Source organism: Epinephelus moara, chromosome 17, assembly GCF_006386435.1.
Source record: "Epinephelus moara isolate mb chromosome 17, YSFRI_EMoa_1.0, whole genome shotgun sequence".
Taxonomy (NCBI): Eukaryota; Metazoa; Chordata; class Actinopteri; order Perciformes; family Serranidae; genus Epinephelus; species Epinephelus moara.
The window spans coordinates 34,179,698-34,201,930 of NC_065522.1; the positions used below are offsets into that span (position 1 = coordinate 34,179,698).

Genomic DNA, 22,233 nt, shown 5'->3' on the forward strand with positions numbered 1-22,233 from the left:
TAAAAACGCACTGTCTAACTAGCAAGTGACTGGGACACACCCATGCGCCGCACGCCTGGCGCTTCGCATGTTAGACCATCTAAATAGGGCCCGGAGTCTGGTACAACATGTTTCCCCTAATATTTATGTAATACTGTATTTATATGGTGTTCCTGCGCTTCCCATTTTACAACCAAAAAGTCAGCAGAACACTTTCTCTGAGTACCTTAGAGTCAAGGGTAGAAATAGCAGAGATGGTGAGCTTTCGACACAAGTCAGCAGCTGCTGACAGTTTAGCCTCCTGGATTTTTAAACCTGTTGTTGATTTTTCATAGATTTTGTATTTCCTCACAGGAGACGTGTCTAACACGCCACGGAAAGCAGATGCACCTGACTAAAGGACAAGTAGGACAAGAGTCAATAAATGATGTTACAGTGACACAGTGTTTTATCTTTTTAAATGGTTGTAAAAAGCCTGAATCGTCTCTCCGTAACAGTATTTTTAATGGACTGGTTATTTTGACTTTATGTTAATTATGTAACTTTAAGTTAAGGACAAATGTTGGGTGCTAATTTGCAGGATATCAAACAAACCTTTGTGTGTGCATTTTCGTAGGATATCATGTACGTTTTTTATGATTTAAAAAGTTTAGCATCAACAAATGTCAGCAGTGCATTTACATTTTTAAATACGATCCTCAGCTATTGTTGTTATGTTTTTCTGAGGCCATTTCCTGGTTTGATCTTGTGTTTCTCCAACACAGATGACAGGACATTGACACTCCACACATTTTGGTTTCTTGAAAATAAGACCAGATTCGAATGCCAGTTCCTCCAAATCTTAAGACCTTGTGGGCAATGTAAAAAAACAAAAATAAAAAAAACAAAACAAGAATTTCTCCCCCTTACCTTGCAGGGAGAAGGCCATAAAGGCAGACTAAGGGAAAGTGGCTAAAACAAAAACAAAAAACAAAAAAAATGAAAGCTGTCTGCAAGATTTGTACATTTAAGAACTTAATTTGGACTCTGTTTAATCAGACTGAAAGGGTTTGTCACATAATAGAAATGGTCAAAAGTATGTTGTTTATTACATATTTATGGCAGCTGTGACCATGCATAACTGGCAAAGGAAAATCTCTGCAGATTTCTATGCATAAATTGAAAATGCATGTCAAAACAGGTGGATGGAAATGCACGTAATGCCTATTGAAGTGGACTGATGAAACAATTTAAAATAGTCACTGTTCACAAAATTCGAAAGGGTTCACATGGTTCATTGTCCTCTTTTGTCTTTCTCTGGCTTCTTTGGTTTAGTCACACCATCAGTGTCTGTTTTCAAAGTGAGCAGTTCATTAGAGCAAAACAGTTGTTTCATCCACATTAACCACACAGTTTTATCTGCTGTCTGCTCACACGACACGTCAACTGCTGCAGTTTTTAAATACACTCACTGTGGTCAACAATATGCAGTTACAACAGTGTGACCTGAAGACACACTGAGTTTAGAGACACATTTATATTTGGTTTCCCCTAACATACTAAACCACAGATATCTGTTTCCCACACCCCCTGCTATATGTGGGGCCCAGTCTTCATACAGACTGACTATATTTTTAAACCCAAACAGAGTGCTTGAAACACGTTCAACTTGTGGTAACTTTGAGACATGAACTCTTTCTTCTTCTTCTGTCTCACTTAATCCCTTTCGGTTATATCAAAGCAGAATGTGCTTCAATAAAGTTAAAAGTTTAGATCCAATAATACACAGGCCTTACATTGCATGTGCACATTACAGAAAATTGACCGTACAGTATACCTAACATCAGAAATCAGAAATACTTTATTGATCCCCGAGGGGAAATTATTTAACATGTTAAATTAACATGTTCTCATCCCAAGTCGTCACATATCTTTGCTTTGTCAGTGGTTTGTCAGTCAGTTCTGGGATGCTGCTACCAAAGTTGGAGTGTCAACAAAAGCAAATGATTAGGAGCAGAGAAAAACATCATGGTTTGGCTCTACATTCATACGGGAAGCAAACACCTGGCTCCCCTGTGAAAGTCCGTCTTTTTTTTGACCCATCCATCACCCCTCAATTAACACTGTCTGGCTGTGTATCATACCAACACATGTGCTTTATGAACTCATGCCGTCCATCCAGGTACCGTACTGCCACTACTGGCGCCATCTGGCTGACTAGCAGCGAAACACCGTAAAAGGTTCCAGCCAGCCACATTATACACTGACGCTGCCCAACGACGTATCGTATCACTGCCAAAGGTAGCTTTTGGCGTCAGTGTCTGACAACACAATCAATGCAAGGCAGTGATTTTTGATGACTTAGGAATCAGACCAGCCTGGTATCGCACTGGTAATGTTGCCATGTGCAGGGTACAGTGACAACCTTTTCTCTAGCTATTATGGTTATATGTGACTTTGCTGTCCCAGTTATGTTGTGGTGACAAACTTAATCACTTCCTGCATTATGTTACCAAGAGACATTTTTTGAGTAAAGCAAGTGCTAAATTTCTGTACCACACGCTGCATCCTTAGTTCTGTGTGTTTGGTTCAAGCAACAAAAGCATTTCAGTTAAGGTTAATTACAGACTATAAACCTGTTGTGTCTTGTGTAATAAGTAATTTTTGACTTGTGCCGTATGTAAGGAAGACCATTTTCTCTCCCTAACCTGCCTCTAGTGCTGTGAATGCCTCAACATAATGATGACATCAAGCTTCAGCTGCTACACACAGATATTGTTTTACCACACTGGATACTGTACGGGGAACTAATGAGGCACATTTGACATTTTGCAACTTTGCAGATACCTTAATCGAAAATGTCTCCTTATTACATTAATAAACAACAAAATTCTGGCAGCATTACATTTCCTTAAACATGTACATTATCTGTTGTTTAAAATGAGTTCCTGGAAGACAGGGTTGATCTGTGACTCTATAAGATCCTGTAGAAAATGTATGTATATGAAATTGATGGATTTGTGTTAAATAGATGAATTCTTAATATATTCCACATGCATTACCGCCACCCAGTTATGAATATATAAATAAAATCATTACCTTTTGAACAAGATGTCAGTTCCAAACTTTTCCTCAAACCTCACCGGAATGCCTCACAGACAGTGAAGAATCAAATTATGACAGATTATAAATGTCATTTGCCCTTTTTTTTATTCAAGGGAATATTAAGAGAATTTCAGTGTGAGCACCTTTCCTTGTTTCGTGACTGCTGTCTGGATGCAACTTTAGTTACCTGAATAAAAAGGCACTGTCTATTTTGGTGGTCAAGTTTTTGGCTTGGTTTGGACACCTTAACTTTGCCAGTTTGATGATTCATGCACTTTAATTTTAACAATGACCCAAACTGTGTTTTCATTTTTTAAATATTTTACAGAACAGTGTTATTGCTCTTCATTATCTGCCATGTGGCTTTTTAGCCTCTTCTTCATGTATGTTTTGTGCATATTGTTATGTTTTGAATGTTTTTGTGATATTATGTGTCCTTGTTTGTACTTGTATATAAAACTTTTTTATTCTACTGTATGCCCATCTTGACCAGGACTCCCCTGGTGAAGAGATTTTGCATCTTAATGTGACTTTTCTGGTTAAATGAAGGTTGAATAAATAACTTTTTTCCCCCAGTGGGTCAGTGAGTCACCTCAAAACTGGTTTCATTGCATGTCTGTTCTTACTGCCTGCATTGTTACTCTGGGCACCTTTTTGCTTATCTCAAAGTATTGTTAATTAGTTGTGAAATTGCAGTGCAGAGTCCAAAACAAATTTCCCCATGAGGACGAATGAAGTTATCCCATTTCCCATTCACATTATAAAGATCCTTAGTGATGAGGTGGGGATGGCTATCAGACACTTAGAAATGCACATCTACTTCAATTTCTCCACTTAAAAGTTCCAAGTTAGTCTTTTAAATGGAATAAAGTCACACATTAGTGATGAGGTTACATCAAGACTGATTAATTGCTTAATGCTGCCCCCTAAAGACCAATTATTGTAAATGCTAAATAACAACAACACCGAACATACAATATGTATATAATATTGAAATACTATTGATATTGTAATATTACTTATTGGGATATAACATGATGTCTTTATGTGTTAAAACAAAGACACCTGATAGTACTGACTTTGCCAATATCAATATTTGCATATTAATTCTGTTTGGGTCCTGTGTCTAATGTAGTTTCACACTTATTTTTTCCTAAAAGTACTGCATAACACTGTTTGTGTTTCAACAAACATTTCAGGATACAAGTCAAGAGAAAAAAAAAACAGAGAGAGACGGAGAGGAGACCGCAGGGCAGCAGCTTTTGATGGAAGCAAAAAGAAGCAAAGAGCAGCTTATGATAGAAAACAAGAAAATGAAGGAGGAGTTACAGAAACAAGAGAAAGAAGTGAAAACTATGAGACAGGCTATATTGAGTGAACTGAAGAAGGAAGAGAGGCAGAAAGATAAACTCAGTGCTGACCTAATGGAGAAGGCAGAGAGATGGGAGAAGGATAATATACTGTGACCAGCTGCTGTCACAGTATATTATCTATCTGGCAATAAAATCATAAACTCTCAGATAGGCTAAAGTCTCACCTCTACACACAACATGCAGCTTTGCGTCAAGGTAAGCTGACTCTGACTTTTGACTCACAATTTTATATGTTTTTATGGTAACTAAATAATCAGACTTTCATCTGATACTTTTCTGAGGCTCGTGTTTTGTTATTACAGTTTGGTTTTTATGCTTTTTGCCTGAAACATATATGTGTAGCACTGCAGCAGCAATCACGCATGGAAGTGAATGCAGACAAATCTTAGATCATGGAGGCTGCTGCGATTTAAAAAACTGAATCAATATGTGAACAATCAGAATATACAGATATCACCTGTTTCAGTATTGTATGATTGGACTACAAGAGAATGTGACGAATGTGATGCTGCTTCAACGTGATTAAAGTTAGGAACATATTTAGACTCCTTGTGCAGACTGTTAACACCCAGAATTCCTCCCTCAGAACAAAGCTGAAACTAAAGTGACCTGTCTGAGTCTCAGCAGCCTCATTTGTTTCTTTGGTTCACAGATGAAAATGCGTCTGTTCAGCTGGTTTGGATTTTGGCTGTTTGCCCTCTGCAGCCTCTCAGTAACCACAGGTAACATACTTACATACTCAGAAAATGTTTTCCGGCAGGAAACAAACGTGTGGAGAATAATCAGAATCCTAAACCTGCACCTTCAAAATCAATGAACAATTGTAATCACTAGCCTCCTCACTATAAACACAACACCATATAAAAATAACACAATCCATCATTTTAGTTTAACTGCCAATGAATCTTTTAATATCATATTTTCATGCACATCACTGCCGTTCTCTTTGGAGCAAAGATGTCCAGAATGTATAACCTCTTGCAGTCTCCTCTTTTAGCCACTTTTCTCTCTGTTCTCCTTTCGTGCTGATTTTGTTTCCCCTCCCCCAGCTCACAGGTGTGTCTCATTTATCTCCTCTCCTTCATGTCCTGACAGAGTTAACCAGAGCTACTCTGCACTTTTTCCTTTCTCCTTCTCTGCTACATGCCAGTTACTATAACTGTGACTGACAAATGAACTATCAGCTAACCAACTTAGCCACGATTGTCGACAAATTAATGCTGATATGAGTTAACCAGCTGCTCTTTTAAAACAGTTTAACTGCTTTTTGGATATTGGATACATATTTAATTAGCCTAAAAGGCACAAAGACACATGAACTAGATTACCGACCTTCACACATCTGTGTTGTCAATCATTGTGCATTAGTAAGATAAAAAAAATGGTCTGCCTCACCCCATATAAAGAGGACAAAATCATTTAAAACAGTGTTCCTCCAGCAAGGACATAGATTACCACAGCAAATACAGGCTTATAATACCACACACGTTATCGGTTTACAAGGAGCAAGGCAGAGCAGCAGCAGGTCTGAATGAAAATCCCAGAAAAGCTCCACAAATTGCACTTCCCGCAAAATCCACTTGAGGGCCCCAAAGAGCAAAATTGGTGCAAGCTTACCTGTGACTGTTCTGGGGTCCTAAAGGGGACATTTGTGGGTTTAATGAACAAAGCAGAGGGGTTACATGGGTCTGTCTATATATGAAGCACATGTCCACACTGCCCACGTAAAGCCCACAGTGGGCCTCCATGGACGTGCTTAGAAACTCTCCACTGTGTATCAGCACCCTGAAATGTGCATGTGCCTGTTTGGTCAGCCACAACAAGGTTATAAACTGAGATTACCTGTTTAAGTAAAGGTTAGATAAAGACATAGAAATAGTTGTTGTGACCTTACACAGGATCCAATTCAAAATTTATCTCGGCTTTAAATGAAAAACATATTTAAATCAAATGTGTTGAATGCCTGTGACCAACATACTGAAATTGTGAGTGCACACTGACAATTTCATCCTTTAGCAGCTACTTTGTTCCTCTCTTTACAGGGCAGTCGAACCTGATTGGCTCACCTCAACCAATCGTAGCCCTGGCTGGTGATGATGTCATTCTACCATGTCACCTTGATCCTCCCATCAGTGCCAGTTCCAGGGCAGTGGAGTGGACCAGACCTGGGTTATACCCAGAGTACGTCCATGTTCACCAAGATGGACGACTGGTGCATCAGAGCCAGAATCCGCTGTATAATTACCGCACAGTGCTGTTTGTGGATCAGCTGATCAACGGAAACGTCTCCCTGAACCTCTTCAGAGTGAAAATCTCTGATGCAGGGCTATACAAATGCTTCCTTCCCTCATTACGGAAAGAAGCTTTTGTCCAGCTTAATGTTGGTAAGTCAGACTTTGTAAAGTAATGAAAAAAAACACCTCATGCCTCTCTGACTCTGCCATCAACATTTTACAAGGATGCAGCACCACAACAGAATTTTCATCTCAAAATCTGATTACTGTCTCTTCATCAGGTTCTGTCTCCTTGCCCGCCATCAGTTTAGCAGGGACTGATAAAGCCTCCAGTGGAGTGGTGTTACAGTGTGAGTCTGCAGGCTGGCATCCAGAGCCTGAGGTGTTGTGGCTGGACGGTGAGGGAAAGCTCCTCTCTGCTGGACCTACAGAGACAGTCAGAGGTCCTGATGACCTCTATACTGTCAGCAGCAGAGTGACTGTGGAGAAGAGACACAGCAACAGCTTCACCTGTAGAGTCCAACAGAGGAACATCAACCAGACCAGAGAGACACACATCCAGGTTCCAGGTAGAAATCACTGATACATGCATGACATGATCACTTTCTCAGATTTTGATTTATAAATGGATTTATTTTGGTTAACTATTTCAGATGATCTCTTTGAGGCCCTGTGTAGTTCTGCTGCCTCTATCAGCATCAGTTTGGTTGCTTGCTTCATTTGTGTTGCTGCAGTTGGTTTTGCTGCATGGAAATGGAGACAGAACAAAATCAGTAAGTTACAAATGTATTCATGCTACTGTCTGTCTATTTTGGCTAAAGTAAGAGGTAAATAGGTCAAAGGTCAAAGAAGCAATAAAATGTGAAAAAAATGTTTAGAAAGATTATAAAGGAACATTTCATATCTTGTGAATGTGCACTTTAAGGTGTAATTATTTTAGTATTACTGTCGCATTTAATTTCAACACTGTTTCCATGCACAATCAAACAAATAGACGCACACTTAAACTTCAACAATATATTGTCTCTGTTTGCTAACAGACACCAAGATGACCTCACAAGCAGAAGCACAGCGGCTCATGGCAGAGGAAGAACATAAAAACATGGTGGATGCACTGATGAAACAGAAGGAGGAACTGAAGGAGCAGAGAGATAAACTGTATGATCAAAAGATAAAGATGGAGGAACTGGTGGAGGACAGTGAGACAAAGCTTCAGTCAGTGGAGAGAGATTTAAGAGAGAAGGATGAAGATAAAGGATTCATCAGTTCACCAGGATTCATAAAGCTCAAAGAAATAATCTCTCAGAACAAATGGAGCCTGGATAACAGACTGACGGAACTTGAGACACTGGTGCTGGACACTGAGAAACTGTTGCTGATGACAGAAGGTGTGATTGTTAGAACAACAGAAAAGAAGAGGGAGTCAGAGAACCACATGGACAAAACATAACATGGTGTTAGAGCAGGTAAAGAGTGTTTTATTTTTAACACTCAAGTTTAGGATGCAAGAGTGGAAACACAACATTAGGGGGCAGCACTGAACCATCAATGGCCTTTCACTTCAGGCTTGCAATGATTGCAATGATTATTTGCATGAGAAAGACAAGATAATTCCCGGTGTACAACTGAAGGAAAAGTAGCTCATATGCAACATCTCTGTGCTGAAACCAGGAGAAGTTAAGATAACCTGACCGGTCATCTGACCTCGCCACATACTGACGTTTGGTCATGGACTTTCTATGTCCAGATATGATGTTCAAGGTACCCTGGGTGCCGTTGGTTGTTGATGTTCTGGGTCACCTTGTTGATTATTTTCAAAATACACTTCAGTTTTCACAGGAAATGTACAGTTTGTATACAGTCTCCTTTAAAATACATGCACTTCGGCGGTATAACATAGCGAACTGTCGTTTTGTTTTCCTTCAACAACAAACACGTGGTTACGTTTTGCCATCACGCGTTTTGTTGGGTTTAGGAAGAAAGAACGACGACGACTTCAGAGTGAGACTGGGTTGATAACACCACTGTCAACATTGTACATGGTTGGCAGAACAACAAATAATTGATAATAAAGAAAAATATGGGAGTGCTACACTGGGACAACAAACTAGGTGATGATGTTGAAGTAAAATCCAAGTGCCAAGTGGACAACATTCCTACTAAGCTGTTTATATGGCTCAATAGTCCAACAATATGCCTGTTCACATGCAGCTGATAGTCTGATTAACGTGCCCTAACATGTCATTGATCATGTCAAAATGTGGACAAGTTGCCCATATCCAAAAACCTGTTGATATCCAAATCTTTCCTGATGTTTAAAAGTAGGTGTGTTTCTCCTTCTAACCAGACATGTGGCTTTTCCTTTGGGCATGTATCTCTACGACTGTCTTGCAAACTGTTGGCGAGTTGGTTTGTGTGGAACCCACAGAGCCAACTGTAAACAGACAAGAGGCCGAGTGTCTCAAACTACAGTATGAACCCCAGCTGAGGCGCATTTTCCAAATGGTCTGTATAATGTCCAGAGAATGCTCCTAAAACCTGAATAATACCAACATATCCCATGTCTTATACAGAACATTCAGAAAAAGGATAAATTCGGAATATCCAAACAGAACATGATGTTTACATGACTGCATCAAATTCAGAATAACAGTGAAATATTTGTGTGCATGTAAACACAGTCAGTGACCGTCCAGCTTACGACTAAGTCCATGGTGGTCATAAAGCATCTGAGGCACTCTGACTGCAAGTTCAAAATCCTTTATTATATAAGAATAACCAGTGCGTTCTGACTTTATAAGTTGCTCTAGTGCATAATTTTATTATTATATATTTTTATGTGTGTGTTACACATGAACATGGTGTCGAGTCTCTTCTTCCTCTAATGACTGGGCCCCACAGGGAGCATCAGCGTGAGACAGTGTTTATGTCAGTGGTTTTATACGTTAATGGAAACTAAATATAAATGTGTCTCTGAACTCAGTGCGTGTGCCTCAGGTCAAACTGCTGTAACTGCATCATGTTGTTGGTTGACCACACTGAGTGTATTTAAAAACTGCAGCAGCGTCTTCAGACGTGTGAGCAGACAGCAGTTAAAACAATGTGGTTTAACTGTTGCTCTCTAATACGCTGCTCACTTTTAAAAATAGACCCTGTTGATGTGAATAAACTCGAGACCCCAGATAAAGGCCGAGGAGATGATGAACCACACCACCCTTTTCACATGCTGTGAACAGTCTGACTACTTTAAATTGTTCCATTGTGACAACCTTTTCCATCCACCTGTTCTTGAACTCATTTGTCTTTGTGAACAAACGCTGGAAATTAAAAAAGTCAATGTCATATTTCAATCTTATTTTCCACATGAGCATCTCTTGTTTGAAATTTGTCTGGTGCTCTTTGATGACCTCATCTCGTTGTGTTCTCTTCCTCTGCAGTGGTTGTTCACTGATAATCTTGATGAGCTCAACTTCTAATATTCGTGTTAACAGTAGCGGATGGAAAACACATCGGAATTTGCTTTTTTCAGTTTGTTTGTTTTTTACCCTCTCTGACCCTGCCTTGTTCACCTCATTTTTTGCTTCCTACATGGTCTTGAAATCCTCTGTGGGTGTATATTTTAAGCTGTGCTTCCTCTTCTTCGTTGGATTTCTCCCTCTGTGGTTGTGACTGATGCTGCCACAGAAAAATTCGGAGGATCTGACACTGAAACCTGACTTTCACCTCTGACCTTTTTTAAAGAACTGAGACATTTTCTGCTCAGTCTGGTGTCTGGATGTGAGGTCCTCTTATCACATTGTATTAAAAGCTGAGTGTAGCTTCTGCTTTATGATTATAGTTATTATTCACGTGTGAGAGATCAAATCACAAAAAAGGCTACTATAGACTGTTCTATATACCGTGCATGTCTCACTGATGCATTATAAACTTTGGTTATATTCATTACTGCTGTTTTTATGGTTTTAAAGCCCTTTAAGAGATTTTAAAAGTTTGTAAACTATATCACTGATAACTTTTTGATTAAATGACAGTAATGATGACTGAAAGAAAACAAATTGTAATTTTATATAACAAAATAATACATTTTTACACATTTTCACTACTTTTTTTTACAACTTAAAAAAAAATATTAAGAAATTAAAAAAGGTTTTGAGTTACTGTAACACCACTGAGTGTGACTGTTGTTCATTAACATACAGAAGTCGAGCTCTGAACAGACCATCTCCACAGTCCTTCATGCAGATGACAGTTGCCTGTAAAACAAACAGGATAAAGAAAAAAAAAATGCAAATTAGTTGATCATTTATTTGACCTCATCTTTGTTGAGATAACACAGGCTGTACGTGGGACCAGCTGATGCCACCATTCTCACAGTGACAGTGCTAACATGTTGCTGTCTCATGGGTTTTTAGGATTTGTTGAATTCCTGTTACAGGCCAGTGAGTAATCAAGGGACTAAACACAACTCCTTCACCTCTTGGGCCTTGCTTTGTGCCGTTTAACTAGCAGAAGTGGGAGGACACACCCTAAATGCATGGGTGGGTTATGAGACAATGGGCCCCTGGGCACAGGTATGCAAAGGGCTCCACCACCTCTCCTATACAGAAGCACGGCACACAGACTTTGTGGTGTCTCTGTGGTCATTTTGAGTGTCTGCCTGGGTGGTACGTGTTTATTTGACATTTTTAAAATGAAGGACGGTGGGTCTTGGACCCCTGGGCCTGTGCCTGGCCCGTTAAGTAATCCATGCATAAATGCACCTGTGCAATGCACTTCAGGCAATACGCTTTAAATAGAGCCCATAATACTATTTTGGGCCCATTGCTATCCTCCTTGTATGTGTTACCCCTGGGCTCCATTTTTCGTATACATAATATACTGTTTCATTGTTACGCAGATGACATACAGATTTACCTCCCTCTCAATATAAATTGTAAGGACTCACTAACCCCTCTACTGGCCTGTTTGGCTGATATTAAGACTTGGATGAGCTAAAGTCATCTCAACTTAAATGACAATAAAACTGAGGTTATTGTGTTTTGACATCCACCATGTAGCATTAACTCTGTTGCTGGTATGGGTCCCCTCGCCTCCAAAACCTGCTTGTATATCAAATCCCTTGGTGTGACTCTGGACACTCCTCTAAATCTAAAAAGACAAATCGGCGTGGTGGTTAAAAGGTCCCTTTCACCAGCTTCGGCTCCTGGCAAAAGTGAAGACATATTTCTCCTTTGATGACTTAGAAAGGGTCATTCATGCTTTTATATTTTCTAGGCTTGATTATTGTAAGTCTTTGTATATTGGTCTAGATCAGTGCTCCCTCCGTCGCCTGCAGATAGTGCAGAACGCTGCCGCTCGCTTGTTTTTAAGATTTTAAGTGGCTTGGCCCCCCAGTATCTGACAGAACTGCTTCAAGTTCATAATCCAGCCAGAACCCTTAGATCATCAAATGAGCTGCTGTTTGAGGCCTCAAGATCAAGGCTTAAAACTAAGGCGACCAAGCGTTCTCAGTGGCTGCTCCAAAGCTGTGGAATTGCTTGCCACTTCATGTCAGACACGCGTATTTATTGGAGACATTTAAGTCTTCCTTAAAAACGTACTTTTTCTCCCTGACTTTTGGACCTGCTGTGAGCCTGTCTTGATTGTTCCTGTGACTCCTGTATTGTATTATGTTGATGTGTATTGTATTATATACTGTATTTATTTATTTTAATGTTCTTATTGTGTGGCACCTCTGTTGCTGTTCTTGTAAAGCAATTTGGTAAACTTTGGTTGTTTTAAATGTGCTATAGAAATAAATATGACCTTGACCTTGACCTTATCAGCCCCTCCAGGATGTTGCGATGCTGCAATCGTAACAATTAAACCATATTCAACCAATTAACAAGAATTCTGCACCACTTTGCAATTTTGGTCCACTCATCAAAACTTTCCACACTTGCTCTTATTCTCAACTGTTACAGTCAGGGTACAGTGTTACGATCACAATGTGTTTGTAACTTAGTCAAGTGCAAGTAGATAAACTGTTAGAGGAAACAGATTGTGTATCAGCGTCAGTCTCACCTGAAGTGGACTGAAGAATAGACGACACTCTCATGTGGTGAGCATGGCTCTGTACATCCTCCAGACACGACACGCTCTGGTTGAAAAACAAAAGGATGGTAGTCTCTTTAAAAACTGCTGGTTGATTTTACTGATTAATTGCTGAGCATTGAAACAACATAACATTTCTTCTGGAACTCTCATTTTGACACAACTTCTTATGACGCATGACTGTAAGTTAAGAAAAAGAAAACTAAATGCTTCAGGCGTGACACATCACACAGCTGTAGGTTATTTTAATCTGTTTGGTGTCTTCATGTCAAATAGATTTTTTTTAACTTTCAATTTCAAAGTGTCAGACCTGACAGCCTTTTTGTCCTGTAGACGATATTACAGCTGCTGAGGGGCCCTTTGTTTCTCACTGTGGTTTTCTCGTGTGGTGTAAAACTGAGAGGATCAAATTATCACCTGCGACTGTACGCCGCCTTCTGCGGACAGATATCTGAAAATATGTCATGAATGTAGGTGTAGTAAATAAGTGGGTCTCCAATGCATCACCTCTTGACACTAATGCATGAGTGTGGACTAGCAGCTGGAGAGGTGCCGGCTCAGCTCCTGGGCACCGCCAAGGCGCCCATAACATTGCAGTGAGCCCCCAACTGCTCAGGGCGCCTGTCCAAGGCAGTCCCCTTACTCTGACCCTCCTCCATTTAATGCATGTATAGGTCCTGTTTGTGCTTGTGTGTGTATTTCGGGCCTGTGTGTGTGTGTGTGTACGACAACAGAGTGAAAAACAAAGAATTTCCCCTCGAGGATTGATAAAGTACATCTTCTTCATTTATACGTTTTTTAAATGTGATGTCAACGTGTCCAGCGTGTTGTAGTGCATTAGTATTTGTCATCTAGAGCAGGAGGGAATGGTGGATGGAGTGACACCAGTTCACTTTGTTGAGACAAACAAACAACAAAACCTGTGGTGTTTTAGAGACTGATAGCTGTTTTTCTAGCTGCTTTTCAGGCACCACATGTCGGCGGTTTTTGGGATGCGTTGCTGTTTTTCCAGCCGGGATGGTGCCATGAAAAGCAGGTATTTTCGGCCAAAACATGATCTCTTCCTTAGTAGTTTTTGTGTCAAAACCTAACCACGTGTTAACCACTGCATTGTTGGAAGATAAAGACACAATATTTGTTTCAACGTATCTGCTACACAACAATGTACAAATGTAACATGGTTTGGAGAAACGTACAATGTCAACATTTATTCTGATGACTGGGCTGAGTAAATTGTGATAACAGTGAAGCAGAGGTAACAAAGCACAACGTACCTTTCTTCTTCTTTTTGATTTCCACAACAGCATATGTCACAAGGTCTGGATCACCTGCACTCCCACCACCTGACACTGAAACATAAAAAAGTCTATCTATAACTTCAAACCACATTTCAGAAAAGAAAGTGTTAATAATCTTGCAAAATTCCAAATGCAAAATATCAGTGTCGATATAAAGTAAATCAATACAAATAAAAAAACCAAGCAAAGGTACTAACAGCTTTGGATTTAAGCCTCGAATTTCGAACGGCCAGAAGGGCCCCAACCCAAGGCTGTAAGGCTTCAAACTGGCACATATAGGGTCAACATTTTTCTGTTGGGTCCAGACCCAGACAAGCTTTAAAACTGATCAGTAAAATCTCAAAATCAATCAATAAATTGGAAATCTATTGCTCCTTTGAGATGGTTATCAGCAAACTTACAGAGACGATAAGAAACGATCACGTCCCTTTAACAACGACAAGGAATTACAACAGTTATCACTGATTGTGGAAAAGAAGGCTAATTATTGGTCTACTTTCCTTCATAACTTCCATGATGACAATAGTTCATCAGTACAGTGGTGTGTGTTTGGTGTTTTCACCTGTATGATCTTCAGGTGAGTGCGATCCTGGTGTTGGTTTTCCAGATGAAAAACAGACCAGAACTGGAGGACATAGAAGAAAAGATGTTGTCAATAGAAACTAGAAAATTAGAGGAACTTGAGTGTTTGAGAAATGACACTTAAGTTAACAAGGTGCTGCATGGATGATGTTTTCCTTTCACGTCTGTTACTGACATTCTGGGATGCCACTACCAAAGCCAGGACGTCTACAAAAACACATGGTTAGGTTTAGAAAATTTAGTTTGGCTCTATGTTCGTACGGGAAGGGAACACCGGCCTCCCAGGTGAAAGTCTTTTTGTTTGACCCATCCACCACCCATCCTGCCCTATGGGTACTTTCCTGCTCCTTCTATTACGTTACTACCTGCAGCGTTTTAACCTGACGCAGATCCAGTGGTGTATCGTACTACCGTGACAGGTGCTGTCAGGCCGAAAGGTTCTGTATGGCACATTGTAAACCGAAACTGTGCAGCAGCGGATCATACTGCCCCCAAAGGTTGCTTTTGGCATCAGGAGTCACTGACAAAGCAGCGATGTTTGGGATTTGGCGACTTTGGAGTGAGAACGGGCTGGCCAGTGCGGAAGTTAGTGGCGCCCTGGCTCCCTCTTCACAAAGCCAATGGGATTTTTCCATTGGATTTTGGATTGTTGCAGAAAATAACCTCTGTGGCAAACAAGGGTTTATGATACTTTATGACATTCTGTAGTCTCGTTGAACCACTTGTAAGCAACCGTGTTTTGAGCAACACATAAAAGCCTTCAAATTTCCAGAGTGGGGTATTTACTGACATGTTGCAGGAAAATACATGGAAATCACTCATGCTTGTGTCAAGCACAGACCTTATTTCATCTAACCAAAAACCCTCTCAAGACAACCCGACTTTGCGTCAAGAGAACCTGAAGCTCAAAACTGCAAACTCATTCCTGCAGCACTGCGACAAGATGCAGAGCAGAAGAGGTGTATCAGCAGGCGTCAGCATAAAGTCATTTACTGAATTTCTGTGTTGCCTTACTTTTGTGCATTTTACAGAGTAGTAGTCCCATCACCAACAGCAGCAGCAGAGCCATCACTGAAACACTGACAATGATCCACAGCAGGGGGGGCAGATCAGGGGAGGGACTGTTGGAAGGAGGAGTCTCTTTGTGTGGTACTGGAAGGAAGGTATCAGACATACTTTCATCACCTGTCTTTAACCTGGGAAAAGACAATTCAAACACACATGCATGCAAAAGAAGAATCACCTTCAGTTTGATTTGAGACAGTCAGCCAGCTCTCTGGTGATTCAGCTCCAGCGATGCTGCACTTGTAGAGTCCTTCATCAGATTTGGAAACATTTCGGATGATCATGTCCTTTTCATACCCGGTCCCCAGTTTGGAACCATCTTTGTAGAGATCAGAAATGTGTTTCGACTGAGAATCTTTTTTACTGCAATGAAGAATCACATCATCTCCCTCCTCCACAGGACGGGCAGGAACCTTCAGGATCACTGAACCATCTGGGCAATGAGATGGACACAACATTTTATATCAAGCATTGTTTGTGTTTATTAGACAACATCAGTCATGTAATATACCTGCACAGGGACAACTGGGTGCACTTCTGTGTTGATACAATGTGCACAGCGTATTGTTGCATGTAACAGTAACTGTTATCAATCCTAAATATTTAATGTGTGCAATATGTGATGGGTGCATCTTTGCTTTCTTTTGGACAAGCATTACTTTATTTGAATTTATGCATCCATTTATGCATGTTTTTAACTTTGTAATTTTACACTGTAAATTAAAACAAATGACTGTTTTTCAATGTTTACTGCGCTCTGAATCATCCCAGTTTGAGTCATCCTCCTCTACTGTATGCCACTCAGAAATAGCTTTAGGCCTGACATCAATATAACACAATCAAAAATACAAATATTATAGTTCTGCGTGTGTGGCTCTTCTCCTAACACTAGAGGTTGAGAGAAAGCCTGGACTACTAAAGTTCTACCCATGCTGTCTCTATCATTTCGGACAGACACTGTACAGATTGAGCCCTATTTCAATCCCAAATGGGTTTCTCATGACTAGTTCTAGAATCGAGCCAATTTAGTCTCAAGCCAGTTGTAGTTTGACGTGCCGTCTGACATCACAACACTGGATCAATTGCTTGATCGGTAACTATGTCATTCCTTGGTCTGATCACCGACAAGTCTGCATTCAGCTCCAGCCAGGCTGAGGTGTAATTTCCACTGGGGACTTTCCCGTCTGTGTCCTCCCCACTTTCAAAACCCTTTTTATAAACCGCAAAGATCATGCGTACACTGCTACTGAATGACCAGCCATCAGAATGTGCGCTGAGCTGCAGATTTTGCGCTGATATGCTCCAAAAAATGCCACAGAGGAGCAGCATGTTTTGCATGTTTAGTACACTGGCAGAATTTAGCATGATGACCAACTTCATTATTTCTCTAATGGTGTTTTTGTCACCACAATCCCTACATATATGAAGGAAGGCAGGGGATGGTATTCAAATCACTGTTTTTTTCTGGAGAAGCCCAGACCCTCATTTTATTGTGTCACCCACTTCTCAAACCAAAGTTACACCCTTGCAGCCAAGAGACATGAAACTTTGAAAGCAAACTTTATCACAAAGTTTTAAAAAGGAGACACTTACAACTGTTTGCCTTTTAAAGAAAGTTAGGAGCAAAGATGGTTAAACAAAATGTGTGCAATTCTTAACACTATCTCCCTAACTATGTCCCTTAACTTGCATCAGAGTGTTACAATGTTGAAGTGTAGACGTTGAGTTAACCTCACTGTGTCAATGTGACGGAACATTTAAAAACTCTCGATTAGTTATTTGCTAAACATACCAGTGATGGTGATGTTGACAGCACTGCTTGAGTTCCCGTCTCTATCTTCACACCAGTATTCTCCACTGTGTGTTTTGAAGGTAGGCTCAATGGTGCTGGATGGTGCCGATGAGTTCCAGTTGTAAGACTCTGTTGGACTTATTCTGCTGAGCCTCCTCATCACTCTCCATTCAGTCAACCCTCTGAACTCCTCACAGTTTACACTGAGTGTCTCATACTCAAAGAACTGCAGTCTGTCTGGACGAACACGAGGAAACGCTGCACCTGAGACAGACACACAACAAGTGAGCAGTTTAATTAAATATTCAGCATTTATAAAACCAAGATAAATCCTTATGCAATGATATAAAGTTCAAAACAAATAAAGTTAAGTTACTTCTAGCAGCTTGAGGAGGAGCAGCGTAACGAGGCTGAGTTCTGCTAGAACGTACGGACTTAATTTATTCTCGGTCCCTAAACATTTTTGCTAAGCTACAAACAGTAGTAGGCAGCCACATATTAGCAGTAAAATAATAATCAAGGACGTCACATGGCCGGCACAAACTGAGTGTTAGGGACATAACCAGACAGCTAATTAATGAGATGCAACTTACCAGCTCTCTGAGCAAAGTAACTGTTGTTAACTTGTGCAAGCAGCAGCACCAACACGTCCATCCCTGCAGACACAAATGAAGAGAGCTGTACCTCACACACAGTGCAGATGTCTGTCTGCTGACTTTAAAAAGAAACAAGAGTAATAGAGTAAGAAAATACTCAGTACTCACACAGTCTGACGCAGAGAGCTGTGACCTCCATGATGTCTCGCTGCTGACTGTCTGCACATCAGAAGTACAACTGAGACTTGATGTAGGTCAGAACCTCCTCTTCCTGTTTGAATTGTGCATCTGTAAATATCTATGTGAGGCAGCTGCTATAGTGGAGGTGACAACCTCACTGGTTTGACCCCAAAAATGACAACAAGTGTGCATGACACACATAAAAGCCGAGTGATGAACCTTTAGGGCCTCATCATGTTCGAAACACATAAAAAAAATTAGCAGATTTGGAGATTTCTCCTTTTAATTCACTCATTAACCATAATCAATTTTCTGTCCACTCTAATGGATGGAGAATGAAGGTGAGTAACCACCTTTTCATGAATTGTTAACCACATCACTGAAAACAAGGGGCTGCTTTAAAATATGTTGCTTATATATATTTTGCATTGTATTTGTCATCATGACTCAAAATATCCCCAATTTCTGAAGTATCTCCAGAACACACATGTTAAGAACCTCCGGAGATAAATATTGTGTGTACATAATCAATAGGATACATGATAAGCTGATTGTATCACTACATGGTCAGAACAGCATTTCCCTATTCATTTTCCATTGAATGAATATCTTTGAGTAAAAGCTATCGATCTTTCATGTGGTATCTTAACATGTGTAAGTAATGTTTACTTTAAACAGTTATTTCCTTAAACAATAAGATATGTGGATTAAAATGTACCTTGTGTTTCATTCTTGCCTCATGGTTGGCCTGCTTGTTAAAAAGGGGGCGTGGCTCCACTGCAGTCCACTTTAAATGATGTAGAACACTGTGATTGGCTCATAGACATCCAATCAAATACGTCTGTGCATTTGGGTGGCGTCAGGTAAGCGTGGTCATAGAGCTAGACCTCCTAGAATGGTTATGTTCATTGGAATGAGTGGAGGATCTGAACGTGTTAGAGATATAGAAAAAGGCATTTCACCACCACAGCTGTCAGTGTGAGTCACTGCCGTCCTCAGAGCTACCAGAGTCAGACATTACATGTAAAACACAAAAAGCATAAAGCCACACTAACACTGGCTAGTTGGAAACATTGCTGGTTTAGTAAGTGCTGTAAGAAACAATCATTGGATAGACTATATGTGTATGACAAGAACTTTCCTCCCATTCTAGGTTATGATATCAGTTATATTATCAGGAAGTGGAGAGTCATAATTCATCCAGCCACTAGAGGTCTTTGCCAGTCAAATGTAAACACGTCAGCCTCTCAACAAATGACTGAAGGTGTCGGCTCTTTTTTCAAGAGGGAAGACAGAATTTATTTCAAAAACAAACAGGGAATGTTTTCTCAAACTCAAGACTTGTATTTCTTTCCACAGTTGGCACAGATTTAGTGTCTTGCTCAAGAACCAACTTTTTTCATTTGTATTATATCTACTATCTACTTTATATCATTCAAGATAAATTATCAGGGTGTTTTCTTGCCAGATTGATTTGCAGCTCACAGAAAAATAGACCACACACCGAAATTAGCGCTGCAGATCACGAGCCAGCCAGGGTGCTCCGCCCCATGCTGTTTCCAGAGTCAGCAGCCCAATCAATTAACACTGACGCCAAAAGAAAGGGGGCAGCACTACATGGAAAATATGCATGCTTAGTGGTGCCTCGTGAAATTCCGACACTTATTCAGTGATTCTCGCCGTTGGACAGTGGCGCATCAAGGTTTTGCCGCAGCAGGTGATGCACCAGACGGAGGCACTTTTTGATGCCCTTGGTATAAAGTGCGAGACAGTGCACAAAGGGTGGGTGGGAATTACCCCCAATTTCCACATACTCCATCTGCGCCGCGCACTGCGTAGCAGATACACTCCCATTCTAGTGAATACCTTCATTTCCACATGCCGCGCAGCGTCTCTGGAGCGTCCCAGAAGCACCACGCCGCAAAATACAACAATGCACAGACTACGGATTATAAACTCTCAAATTTAAAAAAAAAATCACATCACATCCTGTCGCACAAGTTGCCAGTCAGTGCGAGGGTCCGAGGAAAGATGGACAAGGAGAAATTCATAGTTGAAGTGGAAAATCATAGTATTTTGTATGACACCACACATCCTTTCTGCAGGTATACGAATGAGAGGAGAAGACGTGGTGTGAAATTGCAGGAGTTTTGGGAGTGAATGGTGCTTTTTATCGCGTGATTTCGCAGTTCACACATGAGCTTGTGGCTCAGCTATGCAGCGCAGCGCTCCAGAAATGCATCCAGTAGGCGAGGGTGCACGCTGTCCGTTGCTCCAGATCCGCAGTGCTGCACAGCACAACGCAGAAGGAGTATGTGGAAATTGAGGGTTAGGCTGTGTGCATTTAACAACCAGAAACTGTACAGTTCCTGTAAAAACAGAAGTTTATTTTGAAAAGACACATTACATGTAACACGTTTAAATTGACAAACTGTGCCCGAGCGTCTGAAACTGAGCTTGGTATCTAGGGTGTTTGACATGTAGGGCCAAGTGTTGATGAGTTGGGAGTGAGAATATGTTGCAAGAACTTCACACTGTTGAGGGAATCAAACCTGTGATCTGAGTGTATGGAATGATAATTTTGTATTGATGATGGCAGGGTGTTTGGATTACATAGAAACATTTTTGGCAGCCTGGCCTGAATTGATCTTCCAGCCTGCAGGACTCAGTAATCTGACAGTAGTCCCACTCTGCCCTCTGCAGTCAGTCAGTCAGTCACTTTCACTTCTGAGCTGCTTCAGATAACAAAGATAGCACCTACAGTTACTGCTCAGTTTTTATTGCCTCAGTGGACTTGGAGCTACAATTACACGTGTAGGCTGATATTTCATGACTGCAGCTCACCTATCATTCAGCTGATGAAAAGCACAAAGGTCGAGCTCAACTCCAGACTGAGAAGTGGACACACATGATTACAGTCGACCAGTGTCAACAGACGAATCATTTTATTTGAAGACTTTGTCCCTGAAGATCTCTGCACACTGAGAGGAGCTGACTCGTTCAGGCACACGACAGGTGAGCTATCAGAACATTACTTTTTATTCTTTAGTTTAATTATTCATCATGTCAGGTCTGCCAACATAAATGGATATATTCTCCTAATCATGGTTATTTTTAATTATTTTAAGTGGTTTTGTTGCATAAAAAATACAAGATGCATTAAGGTAAGATAAATATTTACTTGTTGAAAACGTGAAGAGACCGGGAACTGCACTGCAGTGCTGTATTTTAGAGTTAGAGTGTTAAAATGGGAAGTGAACACCTGCCTCCTGGCTGAAAGTCCAGGGTTTGTTGGATCCATCCACCACCCCTCCAGACCACCCTATAGGGACTTTCCTTCTCCTTGTTTTGTGTTGTTTGCTGTATTTCGTGACTGCGGAATGAGAATGGAGTAGTGTCTCAGAGCAGAGAATACTGCTCATTTTAATGAACAATTTTGAAACCTTATTTTACATCCTTGGTGATTTTTAATCATTTAAATTTTGCTGTGTCAATATAACATTTTTCTGTGGTGTGACAAACTCATTATACATATTTAATTTTGTTTTCCCCTGGACTTTATAAAATAACATTTTATTGCTGGTTTACAGAACATCACTTTTCAGAACTCCAGCATGCCTTCAATGCCACATGATCCTGTGACAAGTGAGTACTTTAGTTTACTGTATTTTTCTGTCTCTGCATTGTTGTACCAGCCAAAATAATAAAGACAAACATCAGTTAAATGTTTGTTTTATAAGTTTTGATCTTAAACTTCCACTAGGAATCACTAAAGTCTAAAAGTTTCACATTCTACACAAAGAGGAAAATATATTTTGATATATTTCAAACTGATTTAATAAGTGTTGATGCTGCCAGATGACTCTGACATTTCTGCTCTTTGTCACTCTCAGGTGCTGCGTCCTCAGCAGATGATATTCCAGCTAAAGAGGATCAAACCATTTTAACCTCTGACTG

General features: G+C 40.4%; 2 protein-coding genes across 2 annotated transcripts in view; one reads left to right on the forward strand and one right to left on the reverse strand.

Moving 5' to 3' along the window:
- The first annotated feature begins 4,519 nt into the window (after nt 1-4,519).
- LOC126403823 (butyrophilin subfamily 3 member A2-like) overlaps nt 4,520-22,233 on the forward strand; it is a 66,089-nt gene continuing 48,375 nt past the window's right edge. The window contains exons 1-2 of the mRNA XM_050066622.1: nt 4,520-4,631; nt 5,089-5,158. Coding sequence (XP_049922579.1) covers nt 4,614-4,631; nt 5,089-5,158 — 88 coding nt within the window. The 5' untranslated portion in view covers nt 4,520-4,613. The remainder of the gene's footprint in view (nt 4,632-5,088; nt 5,159-22,233) is intronic.
- LOC126403834 (Fc receptor-like protein 5) lies at nt 7,325-18,319 on the reverse strand. Its single transcript, XM_050066641.1, has 10 exons — nt 18,265-18,319; nt 18,094-18,156; nt 17,501-17,764; nt 15,887-16,141; nt 15,658-15,795; nt 14,624-14,686; nt 14,038-14,112; nt 12,734-12,809; nt 10,868-10,923; nt 7,325-7,413 (listed from the first exon to the last, which is right to left on the reverse strand). The coding sequence occupies exons 1-9, from the start codon at nt 18,293-18,295 to the stop codon at nt 10,905-10,907; spliced, it is 984 nt and encodes a 327-aa protein (XP_049922598.1). The 5' UTR covers nt 18,296-18,319; the 3' UTR covers nt 7,325-7,413; nt 10,868-10,904.

Excerpts from the sequence above, each read along its gene's own strand:
- LOC126403834 (XM_050066641.1), bottom strand. The coding sequence starts at position 18,295 with ATGGAGGTCACAGCTCTCTGCGTCAGACTGT. Across the intron at positions 14,113-14,623 it reads CTCACCTGAAGATCATACAG|TGTCAGGTGGTGGGAGTGCA; the intron begins GTGAAAACACCA and ends TTTATGTTTCAG. Across the intron at positions 12,810-14,037 it reads AATCAAAAAGAAGAAGAAAG|AGCGTGTCGTGTCTGGAGGA; the intron begins GTACGTTGTGCT and ends TTTTTCAACCAG.